The sequence below is a fragment of the Doryrhamphus excisus genome, linkage group LG8 (genome assembly GCF_037039965.1).
Source record: "Doryrhamphus excisus strain RoL-2023G ecotype Guam linkage group LG8, RoL_Dexc_Guam_v1.1, whole genome shotgun sequence".
In the NCBI taxonomy this organism is placed as follows: domain Eukaryota; kingdom Metazoa; phylum Chordata; class Actinopteri; order Syngnathiformes; family Syngnathidae; genus Doryrhamphus; species Doryrhamphus excisus.
The window spans coordinates 2,590,863-2,613,065 of record NC_136364.1 but is presented as its reverse complement, the minus strand read 5'-3'; the positions used below and the strand labels follow the sequence as shown (position 1 = coordinate 2,613,065).

At 41.3% G+C, this 22,203-nt stretch overlaps 2 protein-coding genes across 4 annotated transcripts; both read left to right on the top strand.

Annotated features, from left to right (window-relative positions):
- Positions 1-1,141: 1,141 nt before the first annotated feature.
- Positions 1,142-17,213, top strand: bace2 (beta-secretase 2). The gene is made up of 9 exons (XM_058080360.2): positions 1,142-1,642; positions 9,366-9,454; positions 9,548-9,764; positions 10,915-11,046; positions 11,366-11,500; positions 11,890-11,991; positions 14,930-15,079; positions 15,150-15,318; positions 15,705-17,213. Exons 1-9 carry the CDS (start codon positions 1,346-1,348, stop codon positions 15,944-15,946), a joined length of 1,533 nt encoding a protein of 510 aa, XP_057936343.2. The 5' UTR covers positions 1,142-1,345; the 3' UTR covers positions 15,947-17,213.
- Positions 17,214-17,664: 451 nt separating this feature from the next.
- On the top strand, positions 17,665-22,168 carry LOC131134769 (serine/arginine-rich splicing factor 1B). Of its 3 annotated transcripts, XR_009131469.2 has the most exons (5): positions 17,672-18,097; positions 18,427-18,608; positions 20,403-20,575; positions 20,741-21,416; positions 21,771-22,168. XR_009131469.2 is itself a non-coding variant. In XM_058080362.2 (4 exons), exons 1-4 carry the CDS (start codon positions 17,910-17,912, stop codon positions 20,763-20,765), a joined length of 615 nt encoding a protein of 204 aa, XP_057936345.1. In that variant the 5' UTR covers positions 17,665-17,909; the 3' UTR covers positions 20,766-20,909. The 3 variants fall into 3 exon arrangements, 2 of the variants coding, with proteins under 2 accessions (XP_057936345.1, XP_057936344.1); XM_058080362.2 differs by lacking the exon at positions 21,771-22,168 and having other exon boundaries at positions 17,665-18,097; positions 20,694-20,909; XM_058080361.2 differs by having other exon boundaries at positions 20,741-22,168.
- The last annotated feature ends 35 nt before the right edge of the window (positions 22,169-22,203 follow it).

Sequence of the window (22,203 nt, the reverse complement as noted above, 5' to 3'; positions counted from 1 at the left end):
CTTGTATATTAACCAAGCTACAGCGATATTATTATTGTAGCAGCTTACATGAAAAACTATTTTTCAGCTGGCAAACTAACACAACGCCTTGCTAGTGCTAGTTCTCATCATCATTCACAGATGGAAGAGTGGATATCTAGCTCTCAATTTCACTACAAAGACTCAACAAGATGCTCGTTTGACGTCAGCATTTTTTACCTGAGGACTGTTGCACCGGTCTTGTGCTGGAAGACACAGCCATCCCAACGAGAGCGGACATCCTAAGTATTGTCGCTGTATCTATGCTGCTGTTATTGACGGAACTAGCATAAGTATGCGTATCAATGCGACTAGAAAATAAGTTTCGATAGTGTTTATATCTATCGATAGTTTGTTTAACTATTATATGTTATCATCAGTGTACATGTTAATGCATGATCACTGCATGTATATCAAATAATGCAATGTTGTGAGAGCTAAAATCAGCTAATTAATAACAAAACATAAGCCAAACAAAAACTACCATGGTGTAGCCAAAAGCCACTGGAAAAGGAACCGTTTATTTACTAGGAACATCCTTACAGGTGTTCCAGATCCGAGCAATTGTTGTAAGACTCACACTCACCTAACGGTGAAGAGCCCAAAACCTTCTAGAAAGACTGTCATATATTATTTTGTAGTATACTATTTGAAGTCTTTGAAGCCCAGTATAATTATATAATGCCATTTTTAATTGGGTTTCAAAAAGTAAATAAAATAATTGTCAAAAAGTTCATTTCGATAAGTATTTGCTATTATTATTAGGCCTAGGGATGGCTGAATGAATAAATGGCAGTGATATTGTTTTTCACTCATTCTTATTTTTTAAAATAATATTCTCTGGCAAATTACATTCAACACGACAAAATACTTTTTGAACTTTTAAGACTCTTTAATGAACTGATTGAAAAATGTAGCTCTTGTCGCCGAATTCAGTCACATGGTTTCGTTAGGCATCTGGCTGCAGGCACCAGGAAATCATGTTGCGATTGTGGAAATAAGGGCAACGTTTGCGTCGATTTCAAAATAAAAGGCGTATACTTTAAAGCTGACAAAACGGTACAGTACTCTTGAACCATGTATTTTAATTTGAAAATTAAACCAGAAGTGGTATGTATTACTTTGTCTAGCAAAAGTTTTGATGTGTTTTTTTTCCATTTTTTCTTTCAAGTTGCTACACTTGATTTCAGAATGACAACGTGACTAGTTAACATTTTAGCGGAGAGGTGTCTTTTCGAGAATGGTCGAACCAAAAACTTAGGAGCCACGCTTTAAACCCGGACATTCGCCGTAACGTGCCCTGCCACAACGATAGAATAACAACACGATGGGACCCAGTAATTATACCCCGCTTTTGGTGTTTGTTTTAAGCTTCCCCCTCCTTGGCGTTAACGAGGCTTACCTCTCCATTCCGCTGAAAATCTTCCCCGGGAAGTACAACGTGTCTTCGGCGGCGGCTTTGTCCGCCGTCCGCTTGGTCGCCCTGACGCCCGATGGGAAGAGTCTCTCCCTGGCCACCGACCCCAGCGGTCAAGTCAACTTTGTGGACATGGTGGGCAACCTGCAAGGGGATTCCGGAAGGGGATACTACATAGAAATGTTGATTGGCACTCCAGGACAACAGGTAATGTATACTTTTTAATGTAAAACACGCTGTCACGTCCCTGTACATATACACAATTTTATATTTAGACTTTATACATTGTTTGGTGGTGCCCATTATTTCGAACATGCAAAACTATTTTTACACCTGTCCGAAAAAGAGTAGGAAGAAGCAGAGCGTAGTTTTGACAAAGTTTACATCAACACGATGATAGAGTTTCAGAAACGATGTTTTGGGGATTTTTAATCCTACCTCTTTCACCTTGTCCTTAGAGGACTTCAATTTTTCTTTTATTGGCACTTCATACAGAAATAAATACAGTATATATCTACAAAGTAGATAGTAAATTAGGTTATTAATCACTCACCAGGCATAATCACTTTATTCTACTGGAATACATACAGACATACAGAATACTTTATTAATCCCTTTGGCATTCCCTCGGGGAAATTGGTCAACCCAACTTTGTAAATTTTACTTGTTTTCAAACTGTTCAAACTTTCAATAGACGTCTAGTTTCAAAAACAGTGACTGTTTATAATATCAGATGTGTTGAGCTAGTTGTTTTGTTGTTTTCTTTGCAAACTTTTTCCAACATATAGTACTTACTGTAATGTGGCATCTATTTCCGCTCCAACTTGTTTGGCACCTTTCCGAAACCTGTTTTTGCTTTCATACAGCTGCTCAGAGAGAAGGAGTAAGTGTGATTTACTGTAAAATACATTGTGAAATGCAGGACTTATTTTGGCTACCATATTGTATCAACAGTCGACATCTACAGTACATTTGTCCAAATGCACACAGACAATTTCCTGTCATTGATGGTGTTTAAAAATAATAAATGTACGTATTGGGGAGAATCACATGAGAAATCATATCCAATGTAAGTGAGGAAAAAAAACATACATCAAAGAAGTTTAGCGATTTGTTTAACATATAGCCACGAATTAATTGTGAACATTGTGAACATGAACACAGTTATATAACAACAGTACAACAGCACTTGATTGAACATCAGAAATGCAATAGTCTAAAATCAGAAGCAGTCAGAAGTTGAGACACTTCCTCATTCAGTAGTGATACTATAGGCTGGTTAAAGGGGAGTCGACATTGAACATCATGCTTTTTAACATTCCTGTGAACATTTTCATTCATTCCAGTCATTGTATTCTCAGGGCATTCAATGCTATTTAACATTCTTAAAGATGACATACTTCTCTGACCTATGAATGTAGTTAGAAAGTTGTAATGTCGTGTTTGCACATTTGGAAGTGAGCCCTGAAAGATGTTTGGGATGGCTCAAAACGCTAGGTTTCAAAAGGCGTGGTAAAACTGCTTCTTTGCGATGTCACAGAGGGGTTTACTTCCTTATATGGGCATGTCTGTAGGCCAGATAAGCACTCTGCCATCCCGTGCCCTTTGAATACAATGACCTTGATGAATGAGTATTTTCACAGGCTACTTAAAAAAAACATGAACTGATCAAGGTCAGGAACAGCCATTGAGTGGTTGTTTTAGCCATATTTCCTGAAATGCAAGTACCATCAAGTTTTTTGTGAAACTTTTTAAGCATTCAAAATATTGGTTGGTTTCCAAATTATACAAGCAAATCCTTTGTCTAAACATGAATGATGAGAGGACAGTATAAACCGTATTTTAATAATGATTCATCTCTAAGAAGGATTAGGATATTTTTTTTACAAAGCACTAGTAGTGCTTACAAAGCACACGAGTGGTGCATACCCGATAAGTGCAATGCAATTCAGTGTAAGCTTGCTCTGTTGTCGCCCTCCAGTTTTTGATAACATAACACAGTAACATATTGTATTATTTTATAAAATCAGATCAGCTGTGGGACGCCGCTATATTGAGATAGTGTTGCATCTGTGGGGTGCACACAGCAGCCTGGAGGTGTGTAGGTATGCTCAACCCTGCTCACATGCTGCACTCACATGATGCTGGCCTGTGAGCGCCATTGTTTCTTAGCAAGCAGCTGACAGGGATTATGAGGCTCCCGAATGGAGCTGCCCCACAATTACACAAACTCACTCATCTTTCTGCCTGCACGTTGTCAGGATGATTACATAGAAATAATATGCCTGTGTGATCTACTATCATTTATCCTGTGTGATACGTAAAGTGCCCTATGTAGATCATATCCATGTTTAAAGGGGACCTCTTATGCAAATTTTTCATCCCTTTGTAATTCCACCCACAGCCCGCCTCCAGGTGCGGCCACTCGGCTGTGGTTGGTCACACACCTGCTTGCATAGAAACACGTCCGGTTTGTGCCGCTAACTTTATAGGGGTTGATAATAAACGGCGATTTATCTTTTTAAGATGACGGCTTTTAACATACAGCCAGTTGTGTTGGATCACAAATTTGATACAGAAGTAGAGACCCGACAGTCCGAAGTTTCTCAAGAATAGAGGGGTTACTTCAAGATGTCTCTCAATGGTGAGTAACTTTAGCATTTTAGCGTTTTGTAGGTTTTCTCCAGCATCGGTAACCAAATGTGGCCATTAATCATGGTGGGAAAAGGTTATTAGCAACGCCTCTCCCTCCCACAGTTAGGACACTGACAAACTGTTACTTACTGCTTGCTCAGTCCACACGACCAAGTCGGCTAGTCCAGCTGCATAGTGGCCCATGTTCACAAAACAGTCTAGTGTGAAATGCCGTTGATTAAAATGAATTTCTTTTGCTAGTAGGGAATCAAGAACTCTTGTGCCTGATGGTGGCGTTGTTAGGAATTGCAAACAAATGTGGCTTTGCTAGCAAGTAAACAGTGGAGCAGAGCTTTGGGAAGGGAGGAGTGCTTATCTGGCATATATGGAAGTCCGCCCTCTGTGACATCACAATGGGCAGTTTTACGACGCCCTTTGAAACTGAGCGTTTTGAGCAATCCCAAACTTCTTTCAGGGCTCACTTCCAAACACGCAAACCTCATTATCTGAAACATTGGCATCGTTTAAACATGAGAATACAACATTTGAACTACATTTATAGGTCAGAAAAGTGGCAAAATGAATAATTGTGGTCCCAGAGGAAATGGAGTGAAATTTCTCAGTCAATCTTAAAAATGTATGATGCTTTAGGCTGTTGTAGTTTTAACATGATGCTTATCACTTGGTCTTATAATTAACATAGACAGTGATATTTCTGCAAAGTCAAGTGTAATGAATCTTACATTGCAATCATACCCTGTGATACAGTGCATCCGGAAAGTATTCACAGCGCTTCACTTTTTCCACATTTTGTCATGTTACAGCCTCATTCCAAACTGAATTAAATTAATCTCTTACCTCAAAATTCTACACAAAATACTCCATTATGACAATGTGAAAAAAGTTTTTTTTGACATGTTTTGAATTTATTAAAAATAGAAAACAAAAGAATCACATTTACATAAGTATTCACAGCCTTTGCCATGAAGCTCAAAATTGAGCTCAGGTGCATCTTTTTTCCACTGATCATCCTTGAGATCTTTCTACAGCTTAATTGGAGTCCACCTGCAGTAAATTCAGTTGATTGGACATGATTTGGAAATATAATAACTGTCTATATAAGGTCCCACAGTTGACTGTGCATGTCAGAGCACAAACACCAAGCATGAAGTCAAAAGAACTGTCTGTAGACCTGCGAGACAGGATTGTCTTGAGGCACAAATCTGGGGAAGGATACAGAAACATTTCTGCTGCTTTGAAGGTCCCAATGAGCACAGTGGCCTCCATTATTCCTAAATGGAAGACGTTTGGAACCACCAGGACTCTTCCTAGAGCTGGCCGGCCTTCTAAACTGAGCGATCGGGGAAGAAGGGCCTTAGTCAGGGAGGTGACCAAGGCCCCGATGGTCACTCTGTCAGAGCTCCAGCGTTCCTCTGTGGAGAGAGGAGAGCCTTCCAGAAGGACAACCATCTCTGCAGCAATCCACCAATCAGGCCTGTATGGTAGAGTGGCCAGACGAAAGCCATCAGACCAGAGAATTTTGTTTCTCATGGTCTGAGAGTCATTCAGGTGCTTTTTGGCAAATTCCAGACGGGCTGCCATGTTCCTTTTACTAAGGAGTGGCTTTCGTCTGGCCACTCTACCATACAGGCCTGATTGGTGGATTGCTGCAGAGATGGTTGTCCTTCTGGAAGGCTCTCCTCTCTCCACAGAGGAACGCTGGAGCTCTGACAGAGTGACCATCGGGGACTTGGTCACCTCCCTGACTAAGGCCCTTCCTCCCCGATCGCTCAGTTTAGAAGGCCGGCCAGCTCTAGGAAGAGTCCTGGTGGTTCCAAACATCTTCCATTTACGAATAATGGAGGCCACTGTGCTCATTGGGACCTTCAAAGCAGCATAAATGTTTCTGTATCCTTCCCCAGATTTGTGCCTCAAGACAATCCTGTCTCGCAGGTCTACAGACAGTTCTTTTGACTTCATGCTTGGTGTTTGTGCTCTGACATGCACAGTCAACTGTGGGACCTTATATAGACAGTTATTATATTTCCAAATCATGTCCAATCAACTGAATTTACTGCAGGTGGACTCCAATTAAGCTGTAGAAAGATCTCAAGGATGATCAGTGGAAAAAAGATGCACCTGAGCTCAATTTTGAGCTTCATGGCAAAGGCTGTGAATACTTACGTAAATGTGATTTTTTTGTTTTCTATTTTTAATAAATTCAAAACATGTCAAAAAAACCTTTTTTCACATTGTCATAATGGAGTATTTTGTGTAGAATTTTGAGGTAAGAGATTAATTTAATTCAGTTTGGAATGAGGCTGTAACATGACAAAATGTAGAAAAAGTGAAGCGCTGTGAATACTTTCCGGATGCACTGTATATTACCAAAAAGCATTAATTCTCTTAGCATTTCAGCTTAGCAGCAGCATCTCCAATGTCCACAGGACTTCCAATTTTTCCTTACTCTATCCATCTTACCGAGTCTAATTTGTCACAGCAGGAAAAGATCACAAGATTTGTTAATAACACTAATGATGCCTCAGCCCCAAAACACCGCTACCATTCCACACAATATTGTGCTGAATGATCAGCGCTATTCACATGAAATTATAATGATGATGTGATTACATGGGCAGCTGTTGTTAAATGAGTCACTGCCTAAACGAGCCGCTAATTGCCGCATCTGTTAGCATGTGGCAGAGTCGAGGCGACATGTCAGCCGGCAAAGCTTCACAGCTGCTAATTGGTACAACAGGTAGCAGATTGTCGCCACGGAGATGCCACCAGTTAGACAGTGAGTGCTCAACTGCGTGTGATCACAGCATTGCGGCTTATTGGGGAGATTGGCCTGAGGCTCAGTAGCCAAGATGAGGGCGGGAGCGGTAGATGTGCCATTTATCCGCCTGTGCCTTTTACACAGAACCAAGCCATGTGGGATATTGTTGTATCCCCTAGCCAGCTGGATGGACCCATTGTATGCAGACCCTTAGCTATAATATAAGTAAAAAGAAGTTAAATACCATGTAGGTTAAACATAAATGCTGTATTGATGATTTTTGACAGGGTGTTTAAATGCATGGTGTGATAAGATGATACTAACAAAGCATAGGGAAAGCATTGGTTAACAGATTGTGTGGAATTGGTTGTTGATTAATTGAATCCTGAAGCAAGCTATAACTCATGACAAATAGGAAGGTGATCTCACTGCCACATTGCAAATGTAAATGTTCACTTTTCCCTTTCATTCGTCATGTATATGCTTTTGGGACTGTTTATGCATGTAAATCTACAATTGTAAACAATAAAAACATGTTGTGTGTTAACATAGACGGGTGACAAAGCTGATAATTTAAGAGAACGCTAAAAGTGCTAAGAGGACATTTTGTGATAAAAATACAGTTGCGCTCATGCAATGTATGAATGGCATTCCAAGACACACGTCATACTGTATGCTAATTGGAAAATGTAAGCAAACCGAGGCAAAGGTTTGGCACAGGTTGGGAGATTCCACTGTACTGCATGTACGTATATTACTGACGTATTTAAATTACTATTCTGTTAATCAACTTTCATGCCATAAAATTCTGTAAAAACACAAAGGCATACTTTTGGACCAAAAAAATACAAGCACTGTTTCAAAAGTACCGTTTTGTCACCGGCATTAGTTAATACGCTAACGATACCCAAGCCTACCTGTCCCTCACTTTTAATGTGTTTTGTGTTGGAAACCGTACATATCTGTATCAAACCAAAAAATAAATGTACATTTACACCCCTACTTATTTTCCATTCTGGCCTGTTTGGCCAGCTAAGACTTATTCGAACGACTGTGTTGCTGCAACACACAATAGGTGTTTTCGATGGCACGGTAACAGCAGTTGGACCAATGCCAGTGCAGTGAGCAGGAAGTGATAAGTCTTAGTCCTGCTTGACTCAGTCGCATCCTGGCCTGGATCAGTCTGTAGCCCATTGTTGATAATTACCTGCACCAAGGAGGCTGTGTTTTCCATACCACGACGTGGTGTGAAAAGTGGACTGTGGAGGTATCCGTTTACATTTAGGAGGGAGCACTCAACATAGCAATATTGTCATGGTCTTGGAACATTTCAGCATATTTCTACGTTCCATGAGCTGTGAATATCAAGTACTAGTTAGATGGGTCTACGTAGGAAGTAGTTGCATGTTCACACAGCAAGAAGCAAAATACTGTGATCAGATAATGACATACTCTATGTGTGTTACATGAAATTTGCAATTGCTTTCAACAGAAAAGGGCAGGAGACTTTTGAGACTCCGTTCTGGCATTGCAGTATAGAGTACATTTCCACACGACTATAGTTATGATATGATACGACCTCGGAAACCAGTAAATTTGTGAATCATCTGCTTTGGTTCTTGTGGTTATGGTGTTACTTGAAGAGATTGAAAACAATCTCCATGATGATGGTTTTTTTGTACTACACAGCAAGTTATTTCTCACGTTTAGATTACATGTCAATGATATCCAAATGTTATATGGGCCTTCCATTCGTTCATCATTACGTTTGATTGTGACGATTGTACCTCTTGTGAATGCTGTTACTCACTGAAATATATTCATTGAAAGGCTATGAGAGGCTGAGAATACTTTTTTTTTTGGTCACCATACTATCACCGTTATTGTTATGTACTTATCACTGACTAACCAAACAGTATTTTATTATAACAGTATTATGTACAGTATTGGTTTTAGTCAAAGCCTGCCCCTCTGATTGACTGATGAAAGTGTATACATGCAAGAGGGATCTAGTTTCCAATTTCATAGTCTCCGCTAATTAAGGTGTTTACATGTGTTTTAAAAATCTGGTCAACTAAATTCATGCTGTAGTTGAGTGTATGTAAGCATACTGAGAGAAGAGTCTCTGCAAACTAATTGGTCTTTAGTGGGGGAAGCCTCGGGAGTCTATTAGGCATTAGGTTAATGTCCCGTGTCAGGGTGAGGGGCCTCTTGCACAAAGGTGTTAATGCAGCCTCCACTTTGTTGTAATAGTGAGAGAAACCTTCCTCGACTCATTATTTCATACTCTTTAATTTGATGTCTCGAAGACAATGTTATCTCAACTGCCGCTTTCCACGATGTGCATGAAGCATGCGATGATCGTCTCTTTTTTCTCCTTCTGTGATCTTTACACACAGTCATACATAAGGGTTTCCATGACACTGGGAGTATCCAGAAAGATAGACGTGAGCTCTCGGGTGGAGCAGCCAAAAGCTAATGTTTGTTAAAGCATCTCCTCTTGTGTGTGTCTTTCAGCTGAACATCCTGGTGGACACGGGCAGCAGTAACTTTGCAGTGGCTGCAGCTTCACACCCATTTATTACCCACTTCTTCAACACTGCACTGTGCGTATACATAATTGACAGTATGGTCTTTTCCTTTAATAACATTATCAGGTAACATCACAATGTATGTTCTAATTTAACTACTTCCTGTAGCTCCACTTCCTTTAGCTCAGCTGGCCAAGTGGTGGCTGTCAGGTACACCCAGGGCAACTGGATGGGTGAACTGGCCGTCGACATTGTATCCATTCCCAGAGGCCTAAATGGTACCATCACTGTCAACCTAGCCACCATCTTGTCATCTGAGGGCTTCTTCCTTCCCGGCATCAACTGGCAGGGCATCCTTGGACTGGCCTATCCAATGTTGGCTCGGGTGAGACCACACACACTGAATCCAGAAACCTTGAAAATCACAATGAATGTGGGATCTGGAGTAAAATGGACATTACAGTTCGTGGGCCACATACTGTACGGCTCGCGAAAACATTAGGTCTGGTCTGCCATGCAGTTTTTTAAATACATAAAACCTCAATGGAACTTTTTAAAGCCACAAATGCACATTATATACTCAAACAAGGGTGGTATCACAAAATGTGTTATTGAACTCCAGATTTAATGGACTTGATGGCTATTCGAGTCTGTCCAGCCATTCCATTCACATTCCAAAAATTTGTGAGCGGGAATAATTCATAATTCGAAATATTTGATAATGTGATGTGGTTAATGTGTGTCTTCTTATGATTTGGAGTTTTTAAAAAATGCATGGCAAGCAATGGTTCAGCAAAAAATGTTGTGAGCAGACAGTTTTATAAACCCTAGCACAATCACTAATTCAGAGCTGGTGTGGGCTTATTAATATCCCCCCGGCTTGGTGGTTCTGTGTTGGAGTCATCCCCGGTAAACAAGAGGGTCATTTCCCTACGTCTTTGCGCTGGGGAAAGAGTCCTGAATGTCTTTTATGCGTACATGCAAACGGCAGCTCAGAGTACCCGGCCTTCTTGGAGTTCATCAGGGGGGCGCTGGAAAGCACCCCAGCTGGTGACAGTAAAACTGTAAAATATGGTGGTGGTAGCTTCAGGACAGATTTGTGAATTCTGATGTCAACCATCTATTTGTGACCTCAAGCTGAAACCAATTTGGGTTCTGCAGCAGGATAATGACCCCAGACACACCAGGAAGTCCACCACTGATTTGCTGAAGAAAAACAAAATGAAGACTTTTAAGTGGCCTAGTCAAAATCCTGACCTGCATAAAATAGAGATGCTGTGGTAAGACCTTACAAAGGGGCTTAATGCTGGAAAACCATCCAGTGTGGCTGAATTACAACAATTCTGTAGTTATTTAAAAGCTAAAATTTGTGTTCAGTTGTTCTGTCATTGACTAATAAAGATTAAAAAAGAAGGTCAGGGATGAGGCCAACATTTTCACACACTGAAAGAAACTGAAAAACTTTGAGTGCAAATGTAAAAAGCTACCACCTCAAATTAATGATTGTGTGTGGGGATTTTTTTGTCTCTTACCAGCCAGATTCATCAGTGGAGCCATTCTTCAACTCTGTGGTGAAACAACTCGGCATTCCTGATGTCTTTTCCCTCCAAATGTGTGGCACTGGAATTTTAGCCGGCAGCTCTGTTGGTGCTCCGGGTGGAAGTCTTGTGAGTAGTCAGCAGGGGCTTTGATGAAAAAAATTTTTAAAAAGTGTATGTATATATATATATATATATGTATGTGTATATATATATATATTTATATATTGTGTGTGTGTATATATACACACATTGTGTATATATACTGTATACATATATATATAAAATTATTACAAGCATTGTAATATTAATTATTAATAGTGCTCATATTAGGCACAATAAGCTTAGAAGATGGATGGATAATAGGCACAATATAATATAATGAGCACTTACGCATAATTGTTGTGTTTGTAATGATGATTTTAAATTGCAGCTTTCTGTGTTGCAGATCCTGGGAGGAGCTGAACCATCTCTGTATCGGGGGTCCATCTGGTACACTCCTATAGTTGAGGAGTGGTACTACCAGGTAGAGGTTCTAAAGCTGGAGGTTGGCGAACAGAATCTGGATCTGGACTGCAGAGAGGTGATCTTTTCGCAGATGATAACTGGATTTAGTCAAATACCACCATGCAAAGTCACTATAGGACATCATGTTCTAAAGACAACAAAGCACTTATATATGGGAGGTAGATGAGGTCAAAATCCAGATCAATATGTTCATGTTCATTGGCCCACACTTCATCTTCTTCTCAGTATATTAGTACATGATTCTTGTCATCTCTGGACTACATTTTTCCCCTATATTTGACTAAGAACCATCACAAGATGCTTGTGGTATCTGAGGCCAAAAGTCATATTGGTTGCTGTCAGTGCTTTAAATACAAACTTGATGTTCTGTTACTCGCTCAAGGTGTTCCAATAGGAGTCTGCTCCACTGACAAGCTACACTTCTGTTGTCGCGCTTTCTTTCAGTACAACATGGATAAAGCCATAGTTGACAGCGGCACGACGCTCCTGCGACTCCCCATCAACGTCTTCAATGCGGTGGTGGACGCCATCACACGCAGCTCTCTGGTACGCCGCCGTCTTCTCCACACTATGATGAAACATGTCAAGAGCAAAGGGATGCATGGGGGAGCATAGCGCGTCAGTCAAGGACGCAGATTTCTCAGAATTCTGAATTGTATACTATACTATCTTTGCTACACTAGTAGTACAGAGTATCTCACGTAAGTGAATACAGCCCTTGCATTTTTATGACGGGCCATCTTTTAAAGGACCATACCCCTCCATTGGGATGGGAAAGAGGGTCGAATGGTAGTATGTTTCCGCCAGACCTGAACCCACTTGAGCACCAACATCCTCTATCTCCACCAGAGATGTGCTAATGGAGTAGTGAAAGAGGATTCCACAAACAGTAATTCCATGCCCGGGAGGAGTAATGCATAACACTGGCTAGGTTTACATGCGGTCAAATAACCCCATCATAACCGGAATAGCAATAACCCTTTTGAAAAACACGAATATGCTCATATTCTAGTTTTTAAAAACCTAAATATTACCCCAGGTTACTCCATTTCTAAACTGAATATTGGGTTATGAATATGACGGTATATCGGTATATCCCCATCTAAAGGAATATTGATTTGTGTTCTGCGCACGTCCCATTTGAAAGGAATCTTGGGTCTTAAACAGGAAGTATTGAATTTGTCATTTATAGACGGCCTATAGGGCGGCACAGCGGTCTAGTGGTTAGCGCGCAGACCTCACAGCTAGGAGACCGGGGTTCAATTCCTCGGGCATCTCTGTGTGGAGTTTGCATGTTCTCCCCGTGCATGCGTGGGTTTTCTCCGGGTACTCCGGTTTCCTCCCACATTCCAAAAACATGCTAGGTTAATTGGTGACTCCAAATTGTCCATAGGTATGAATGTGAGTGTGAATGGTTGTTTGTCTATATGTGCCCTGTGATTGGCTGGCGACCAGTCCAGGGTGTACCCTGCCTCTCGCCCGAAGACAGCTGGGATAGGCTCCAGCACCCCCCGCGACCCTCATGAGGAAAAAGCGGTAGAAAATGAATGAATGAATAGACGGTCTATAGATGCCTTGCTGGTGTTGTTTTTGTATTCAGGAAGAAGCGGAAATTATGTGAATTGTGTCATGACATTCTCCGTGTGTCGCTGTTTTGATAGGGCTATCCCGATTGTTTACCATTACCATGTACGTAGTATATAGGAATAATCCTGTTTGCTCATGCGTGTAAACTAAGGGCGTGGAAAATAATCGATATTAATCGATACATTGATGCGCATGCGCATCGGCTCATTCACTGGGTATGGATGCTATTGACGGGTGAAATCGAGATTCATCGCGATGAGTTTGTGGGTAAAATCCGATGTAAGCGCGGTTTTATTAATGTTCACCTGCTGTTCCCCAGGTGCAGTGAATGCACCATCATTATTTCCCCTTTTGTATTGAATACGGACGGAAGACGTGAGGCACATACGACTACTAGTAAAACACCATGGACGTTTGCACGCAAGCAGCAGCGAGGAAGTTTCTATATTTAACCCTCCCGCAACGTTTAAATGAAATGTTTGGAAACACTATGGATTCTCAAAGAACGGCGGAAAGGTGGACAAAACGTCCGTCATTTGCAAAGAATGCCGCGTTAAGAAGCCGTACAATGGCAGCACTACAAACATGCAGACCCCCCCTTAAAGAGGGGACACCACAACACGGACAAGTCTACCGCCGCCTCCCCGTCTAGTTCCTCGTCGGACACGGGGGAAAAACCAAGCAAATCAGGTCAGAACAAGTGGATCTTCCACTGCTATTTGTAAATTGTCCAGGAGCTGTATTTGTCCATCCCTGCAACAGGTGTGCCCCCCCCCCCCCCCGGACAAGTGTTCAGCACAGCAGGTGACATTAGAACAGCAGAGCAGTTGGCTTCTTCCTGAATTGTGAAACAATTTAAAAAGGATAGAAGTTGTTTTACACTTTCTGCTCCCCCTCTACTGTATTAGCCTAGCTGCTAGTGCATTCATATTAGCAGTATGTTTTGTTTTGCACACAGGAATATAAACAAACATTGATTCCACTGTTGAAAGTGTCACTTTAACTTTGTTGTTGCTGCATACTGTATTTTTTACAGCAGTAATTATTGTTGAATTGTTTTACTCCACCACTGATCCACTGCTATTGTAATTGCATAGCCGATGTGAAAGTGTGAGGAAAGTTGTTTTTGAAAAGTTGTTGCTGTTCTAAGATGGCAAAAATATTGATCAAGAAGTTGTGCATAGTAAAAAAGACAAACAGCACTTTAGTTGAATTTACTGCCAAGTGCCTTTATGGAATAAAGCCAAATCCTTTTTGTAGGACCATACTGAATTCCATTTTTTCTTTTTGCTTATTTGCATCATGTTGAATTGCATCATATCGCAAGAAATTGCACCACATCATATTGGATTGCATTGATTTGAACTAAATGATTATCGCATCATATCGTATCGTGAAGAGGGTGAATCGTATCGCATCGTATCGCCAGAAAATTCCATGTATTGTTAAACTATCGTATCGCTGGCAGTGCATCGAGATGTGTATCGAATCGTCCTAGGTGCTGAGATTCACACCCCTAGTGTAAATGGGTTGGAATGTTTCAGAAAACTGGAATATTGACTGCATGTAAACAAAGTGACTGATTCTCACACTAAATAATTTATTCACACTGAAGATAGAATTTGGACATGTTCACTGTGTATTCATTTGTTGCCATCTATTTCAACAGTAATGGCTGTGTGTTGACTCATTTTCAGTGGACTACTCAAAAATATGCACTTGTTTCTTGTTGCTTGCTGGAAGGTGAGGGGTACACTCACTTCCTCTGCGACACTATACAATATTTACAATACACTATACAATATTTTAACTTAGTTGAATGTACAGTACGTATATTCCCATTCACTTCATCTGTGACTAAAGATAGAAGTGTCCAAATTTTCCGTTTTTCTTTCAGATTCAGGATTTCTCCTCAGGCTTCTGGGATGGGACCAAGCTGGCATGCTGGATGAGGGGAGATACCCCTTGGAGGTTTTTCCCCAAACTGTCAATCTACCTGAGGGACACTAACACCAGCCAGTCATTTCGCATCACCATCCTGCCTCAGGTACCTTAATGCAAGCACAAACATTCCTGAAATGTAAGTCGTCATCATGTTTTCCTCTTGTATGTTGAAGCTGTACATCCAGCCAATCACGGATGTGGACGGCACACTGGACTGCTACCGTTTTGGAGTGTCGTCATCCACTAATGGCCTTGTGATTGGAGCGACAGTGATGGAGGGTTTCTATGTGGTGTTTGATCGTGCCCAGCGCAGACTGGGCTTTGCTCTCAGCAACTGTGCAGGTCAGGCTACATCCACTACTTATTATGCATACTGTACATACTGACTTGCCTTCATGCTAACTTGCTAATCACTGGTTAAACTATTAAACAGAAAGCAGAGGAAACTGGAGCTCTGTCCAGATATGGAACAAAGATGGCTTTTGTTAATTATTAGATAAAGATGCCAATGTTTTTTGACCCAGTGGCTAATTACAGATACCGGTGGGTATTTGCTTTTGGATAGTTACATCATACCTCAAAAATCAGAAGAGGCATTATAATTACATGTGCGACACCATCTTACATGTATGAAAATTCTGAACTGTCTTTCTGCAGCTTTGCACTCAATCGTCTTCAAATAGTGTCTCTCTTCTAAGAGTGTGCAACAATGTGACGTGTCTCTGCAGTAAGCAGCGGAGTGCCTCTGTCAGAAATTGCTGGGCCCTTCTCAGCAGCGGACGTGGCAACCGACTGCTCGGGCAGGGCTCTGAAGGAACCGCTGATCTGGGTCATCTCCTACGCTCTGATGGCCGTCTGTGCTATCATCCTCATCATTCTGCTGCTGCTACTGGTCCTGCCCTGCCGGCGACGAAGCTACTCTGGGGAAATCACCGACCAGTCCTCGCTGGTGCGCCACCGCATCAAGTGACTGAGGGGGAATGCGCGAGCGGAGGGCGAGGGGAGCACCGCCACAGAGGTGGACAAGGTGGTGAGACTACGCACACAGGTGGACACGGAAGTGTCAACCACCTTAGAGGGGATTAATCCTTCTGATAAACTCTCACATGACACAGCTGGACAATGATCTTGTGGTAAGTCTTATTTTAACTCTGCATTGGTCAATAGAAAACACTTAACAGCAGTGAATGAACATCTTACAAGCCGTCACCACCAGAAATTATTTTCATTGACACAGCATTATTACAGATGTCACTAGTGTCAGTGATGGGATTTTTACCCTCTATCCCCACTACTCTGCTTGTGTAGTGAAATCTGTGTCAACAAAAGCTGCTGAGACAATCACTGATACTTTTATGTCATGTTTACATTGCTTGTGGTGCCTTGAGGAGCCTCTTTGATCGACTTTGTGCACTTTCAGAGTCTAAAAACTAAATAAATTAAAGGTTCCCAAACAAGGGGATTGATATAGTGTTTCTGCCAGCTTCTTCAGGACTGTGCCAAAAGCCGCTACTCCAGCTGTATATATCAACATAGTCTTCAGTAAAGTTCATTTATACAGCAGTGCCTTTCCATTTTTTATTTGTTTCTGAACAATCAGGGTTTGTACTTGATCAATCTATGGTAATAATGCTATTTTTTGTGCATTCATGTACTTTTACCAATTGTGTCTTATGTTCAAGTTTATATTTAAATCCTGTTTCTAAATGTGTTTAGAATGCTTCTGATTTTTTGGCACACACTGTACAATTGCAATTGCCCAAACCAAAGTATATTTATAACTGACAACAGCACGGTCATGTACGATCAAAGCTTAAATTACCTGTAAATTATGGTTGGCTGTCAGCTTCTTCTTTTTAAACAATGGATGTATATGGATTAAAATGTGGACTGTAATGGCATCTAGTGGATGAATTGAAGATAGCAAAAAACTATCAAAAAAGAAGAACGTTAAATGAAGGTACTGTACACCGGAATCTTTTATTGGTCACTTTTTTAAGGGTGTATTTTTCAGCACTAAAATTAGAAGTACTGTAAATAAAGAACACGTAACTAAAAGACTAAAAATTGTAAATGAGGGAGATGAGCCGTGTATTTCAATGCAAGTTTAGGGTAGTCACTTGTTGGTTAAAAAACAACAACATACGTAGAATACTCTGTTCTTTACTTTGTCTTTACTTTTTTGGAGACAGCAGTATACCATGCACCATCATGACTATTCTAGCATAACATTGCAAAACAACTACCACCTTGTTTCACTAATCATATAGTCGTTTGTGTTGTTTATTTGCTATCAATCATGTAGCAGAGCACATTGGTTATGTTTTTTTTTCATGTCATTTGTAATTTTGGAAACATACCGTATGGTGCACTTTCTATTCTTGCATAACTGTTTTGCAGTATACAGTTATGTTAATTTTTACAGCATGCCATGCACTGTCCTGACTATTCTAACATAACACTCCAAAACAACAGGTATCTTACTTACTTTGCCAGCATAGCATTCAGACAGCAACATATCACATGCCAACAACTATCACACAACTTGGCGTATCTTAATTCAAGAAATGTGACTATTACCAGCTAGGAAGCTACTTTTGTATTAACTGTGTAAAGACATTACGCATGTCATGACGTCATGATTCATTGGATTCCTTAGCTACAGTACAGTAGACGGTGGACTATTTTGTTACGCGGATGCCAAGTTGCCCTGGACGCGGCGCCATAGGACGTTCGCTGAGGTAGGGAAAAGGGGAGGTCTGGTGTGGACGCCACGGTGAAGACGAAGCTTGTCTCCACACAAAACAGCTCACAGAGCACGTCAACCCGCCCACCCTTTTTCTTCATTTTAACGTGGTATCGTATCGCACTTCCACACAGTTTGACTATTTAAGTTCGTTTTTAAGCAGCGACGAGCCATCCATTCATCCACGATGTCTGGCGTAGTGAGAGGCCCGGCAGGGAACAACGATTGTCGAATCTATGTCGGGAACCTTCCCCCTGACATTCGCACGAAAGACGTAGAGGAGGTTTTCTACAAGTACGGGGCCATTCGGGATATAGACCTGAAAAACAGGAGAGGTGGACCGCCGTTTGCTTTCATTGAGTTCGAAGACCCAAGGTAAGATGCTATCACTAGCTTAGCATAGCTACAGCCGAGTAGCGCCATTTTGTGGCTAACACCTGTGCTAACATCCAGTAGCCACCACACTTGAGCCCTTTGCTCACTTTTTTGTATGAATTGTGGTTGCATATTCTCTGGTGCGGTATGCCAACGAGCTCCTTATCATTCCACCCGCATAACGCCTCGCCATATGAGTCAAGGTGTGTTGGCAAACCCACACACACATCATGCTACTTGCTAACATGTGCGTTTAACTTACTAGCGTCTTCTGTAGACTGACACATCCCTCTAGCTTACACGACTTATGTTTGCTCTTTTTTTAACAGGGACGCGGGCGATGCAGTTTATGGCCGGGATGGATACGATTATGACGGCTACAGACTCCGCGTCGAATTCCCTCGGAGCGGCAGAGGCTCCGGTAGAGGCAGTTTCAGCGGGGTCGGTGGAGCTCCCAGAGGCCGCTATGGTCCTCCGTCCAGGCGCTCGGAGTACAGGGTTGTTGTGTCCGGTAAGAAGACAGTAACTTTTAAGTATGGTGCATGCGTTGTTCTCCTGCCTTGCTGTGGTACTTGTGTGCTGTGCTTGGCTCCCCCAATTACACCATTACGGTGACACTGAAAACATGCAGTTTTAATTTTAGCTTTTCAAAGGCGAATGTCTTGAAAGTATACTCCTAACGTCTGTAGACATTCAACATCAAGTAATCTGACTCCAAGTGCAGGAGACCTTTTGAGTTTTTTTTAGTTTGGAAATGAAAAACGTTGTTGAATGGAGAGAAAGTATTTGTGCAGTACTTTGAAGTTATAAAAATCGCAGTCAGGTTGTCAAGACTGATGTGATTTGAGTTGTTTTGATCTGACAGTGCCAGCAGACTGACTATTTTGCACTGCGCGTTATAATGGCCAATTCTGATTTTTTTTTAATTGAATTCTCTGTAGTAATTTATGTATATTGTAGTAATTGCAGTTGACATCACTTTTTAAAAGATTTGTGAGTAATGTGAACACGGTGTGTTTGGGAAGTTCCATGCATACACAATGATATGGAAGTAAACATGGCATTTCTTGGCACGTAGGTGGCAATAGGAAGAGGCTTTTGTCAATGGCAGCGTGAGGAACGTGTTGTGTTGTTCCAAGGAGCATGTGGGTGAATGTCTTCACTGACACTTTTATCTATCAAATTTTTTGATGACAGCTTTTTCCTACATCTGTGAAGTACTTTTCCTTGCATGGCGAAGCAATCCTTTTGATGATGTATAGGTTGGATAATCAAGAATGCTCAGACAGTGCAGCATTGTTAGATACATATCGGATTCCTATCCACAAATGAAAGAGGCCTAGGTTGCATTTGTCAATACTGTACAATTCACATGGACATGAAAAAAAATCTAATCCACATCATGTTTGGCCAAAAAAAAAATGTAATTGGCAATTGAATGACTATACCACATTTGCACAGTGTGTGAGTTGCACTCAGATCAGTTTAAATACAGTTGCTCACAATCTGTACCCTTTGACCATGGTTCTACTTTGGACCTCCTCATATTTTGAACTAATTTTGGGGTAATGGGGTGCTTGGTGCACGGGCGATGCTGAGCTGCTTTGTCTCCTAATGTTTGGTTGGAATACTGTTACCTTATTTTATGTAAAATTGAAAGTTGTTTTAACCAACCAACACAAATGCGATTGAGTCAGCTGTGCATAATGTTCTTATAGATTTTGTTTTGTAGGTATGCTATCCACGCATTAAAGGACGGTGACCTGGGGTTACAGGAGGAAGTTCTTTAGTTAGAATCATTGGCTGACAGGCTGTAGCTGCAAAATGCAATTGTTTCTGACCTGGCAGCAATCAGTTAAGAAAACAGGCATTTGATTAATTACACCATCTATAATTTATTGATTTTCATACCATTTCACATAGGACTGAAAATTATAATATTTGCTGTTTCTCATTTGGAGCATGTTGTCGGAGGTTATTGCAAACAAGCGTCTTCACCAGAATTATATACATTTTATTTTCTTTATCAGTAATGTAGAGTATATTTGGAGATGGGGTCGCATCCCATGCACTGTTGTGATTTGATCTAGGATTACACTGCAAAAGAGAAGTATCGAATTTCATCTGCTTAGTTTACATTCCCTGTTCCTTATTGTCTCTTCATATCATGTTGAGTGATTTTGGAGACATGGTAGCATATAGTGCACTGTTGTGACTGTTCAAGTGTTATTTAAGCATAACTGGGAAAATTGACCCAAAATAAATGAATCGTGTCAATTCTTTTTTTTATTTTTTTTTATTTTAGGTCTCCCTCAGAGTGGCAGCTGGCAGGACTTGAAGGACCACATGCGTGAAGCGGGCGATGTGTGTTATGCCGACGTTTACAGAGATGGAACCGGTGTTGTAGAGTTTGTGCGCAAAGAAGATATGACCTATGCCGTTCGAAAGCTGGACAACTCCAAATTCCGCTCGCACGAGGTATGTGTACTGCTTTGGTCTCTTGGCATGGATTGTGTGTCTTTGCTGTGCCAAAGGTGAGTACTCTCTTGATACGTGCTCCTTTGTTTCCGTCTCTATGGACTGTCCACAAACCCAGGGAAGGAATGTTGTCCCTTCAATGTCCAGTTCTTTTGTGTCCGCCAGGGAGAGACGGCTTACGTTCGCGTGAAATTAGATGGTCCTCGCAGCCCCAGTTACGGAAGATCACGCTCCCGCAGCCGTGGCAGCCGGAGCAGGAGCCGCAGTGTCAGCCGGAGCAGGAGCCGCAGTGATTCCAGAGGCCGCGGCAGAGCATCGCCACGCTACTCGCCTCGTCACAGCCGTTCTCGATCTCGCTCCTAAAAAAAAAACCTGATGTTTTTTCCGTCCCTCCCATTTCTTGATATACCATGTTGACGTGATCCCTCCACTGTTTTTACCTCTGAGTTCCTCCAGATGTCAGCTGTTGGTTTTTAATTTTTGTCCCGATGTCCATGTGGATGAGCTTGGTATGTAGATGTACCCCCTCCCTCCTTTTTCCTCCCTTTCTCCCCTTTTGTCTTCTTGTTTTTTTCCTTCAAAATGTGCTTAGCTTCAAAAACATTGAGTTGTAAGGCACACTCAAAGTTTTTGCAAGTGTATTTTTGTTTTTTTATAAGAGGCTTCTCATTGAATATTTGTGGGAGGGCTGTTTTGGACAAAGAGCCCAACCTTTAACTGTATTTTACCTTGTGTCTTCCTTTAGACATCTGAAGAGAAGGATTAAAGTGATTTGGAATAAAACCATTGTGGAGCACATTTCATTTGTATGGTCAGGATAGGACAGCAGGTCAAGGCAATGGTATGCTTTATATTCCATAAATTTGTTTTGTTTTGTTAGGTTTCTTTGTTGTGCATGTCATACTTAAGCAAAGCCACTTGTGCTGCATTTTGTCATAGATGACAAATTTTAACGTGCCCCTGTGGCCTGTCACAGAGAAAAAGCATCAAGTGTTGTGATGTAAGTGTAACATCTTTGCTGTCAAATGTAAAAAAAAAAAAATCTGATTCAATTCGCAAAAGTATCCCTCTTAAATTAGGGATTCTTTTGTTCTCTGGCAGTTTTTTTAAAACATGAGTGCTCATCAAATTTGGCCCATAAGCTTGACATTCTATTCTAACGGTTTGCCTCTGATTTTCTTCCTGGTATTTCAAGGTTTTGATTGGAGAGGAGTGGCTCAGTGGATCCCAATCCTTGGAGCTGGATGAGTGGATCGATTAGGGAAGGGATAGGCAAGGATGGATGCTCGGAACGGGATCAGTTTTCCAGGATTTTCAAATTTGCAGAACTAATTTTAACGGGATGTCCCAGAGCAACTTTTTTTTTTCCTAATAGCCTGCCACCTGCCTATCTAAGTTTTTCAGTGATAATGGCACTAGTTGACGAGAAAAACAGAGGACCAGGAAGTTGGATCAAAGGATGGAATCGTAGATGCCTGGTATGAGGGAATCAAAATTTGGGGAGGGTTGGGGTTCTTATGGGGAACCTCATTTGTATTTTGATTTTGCTTAACTTTTCCTTCTAGCATTTTCAATAAAAGTATTTCAAAACGAGCCAAAGAATGCTGTTTTTTTTTTGGCCTGTTTGG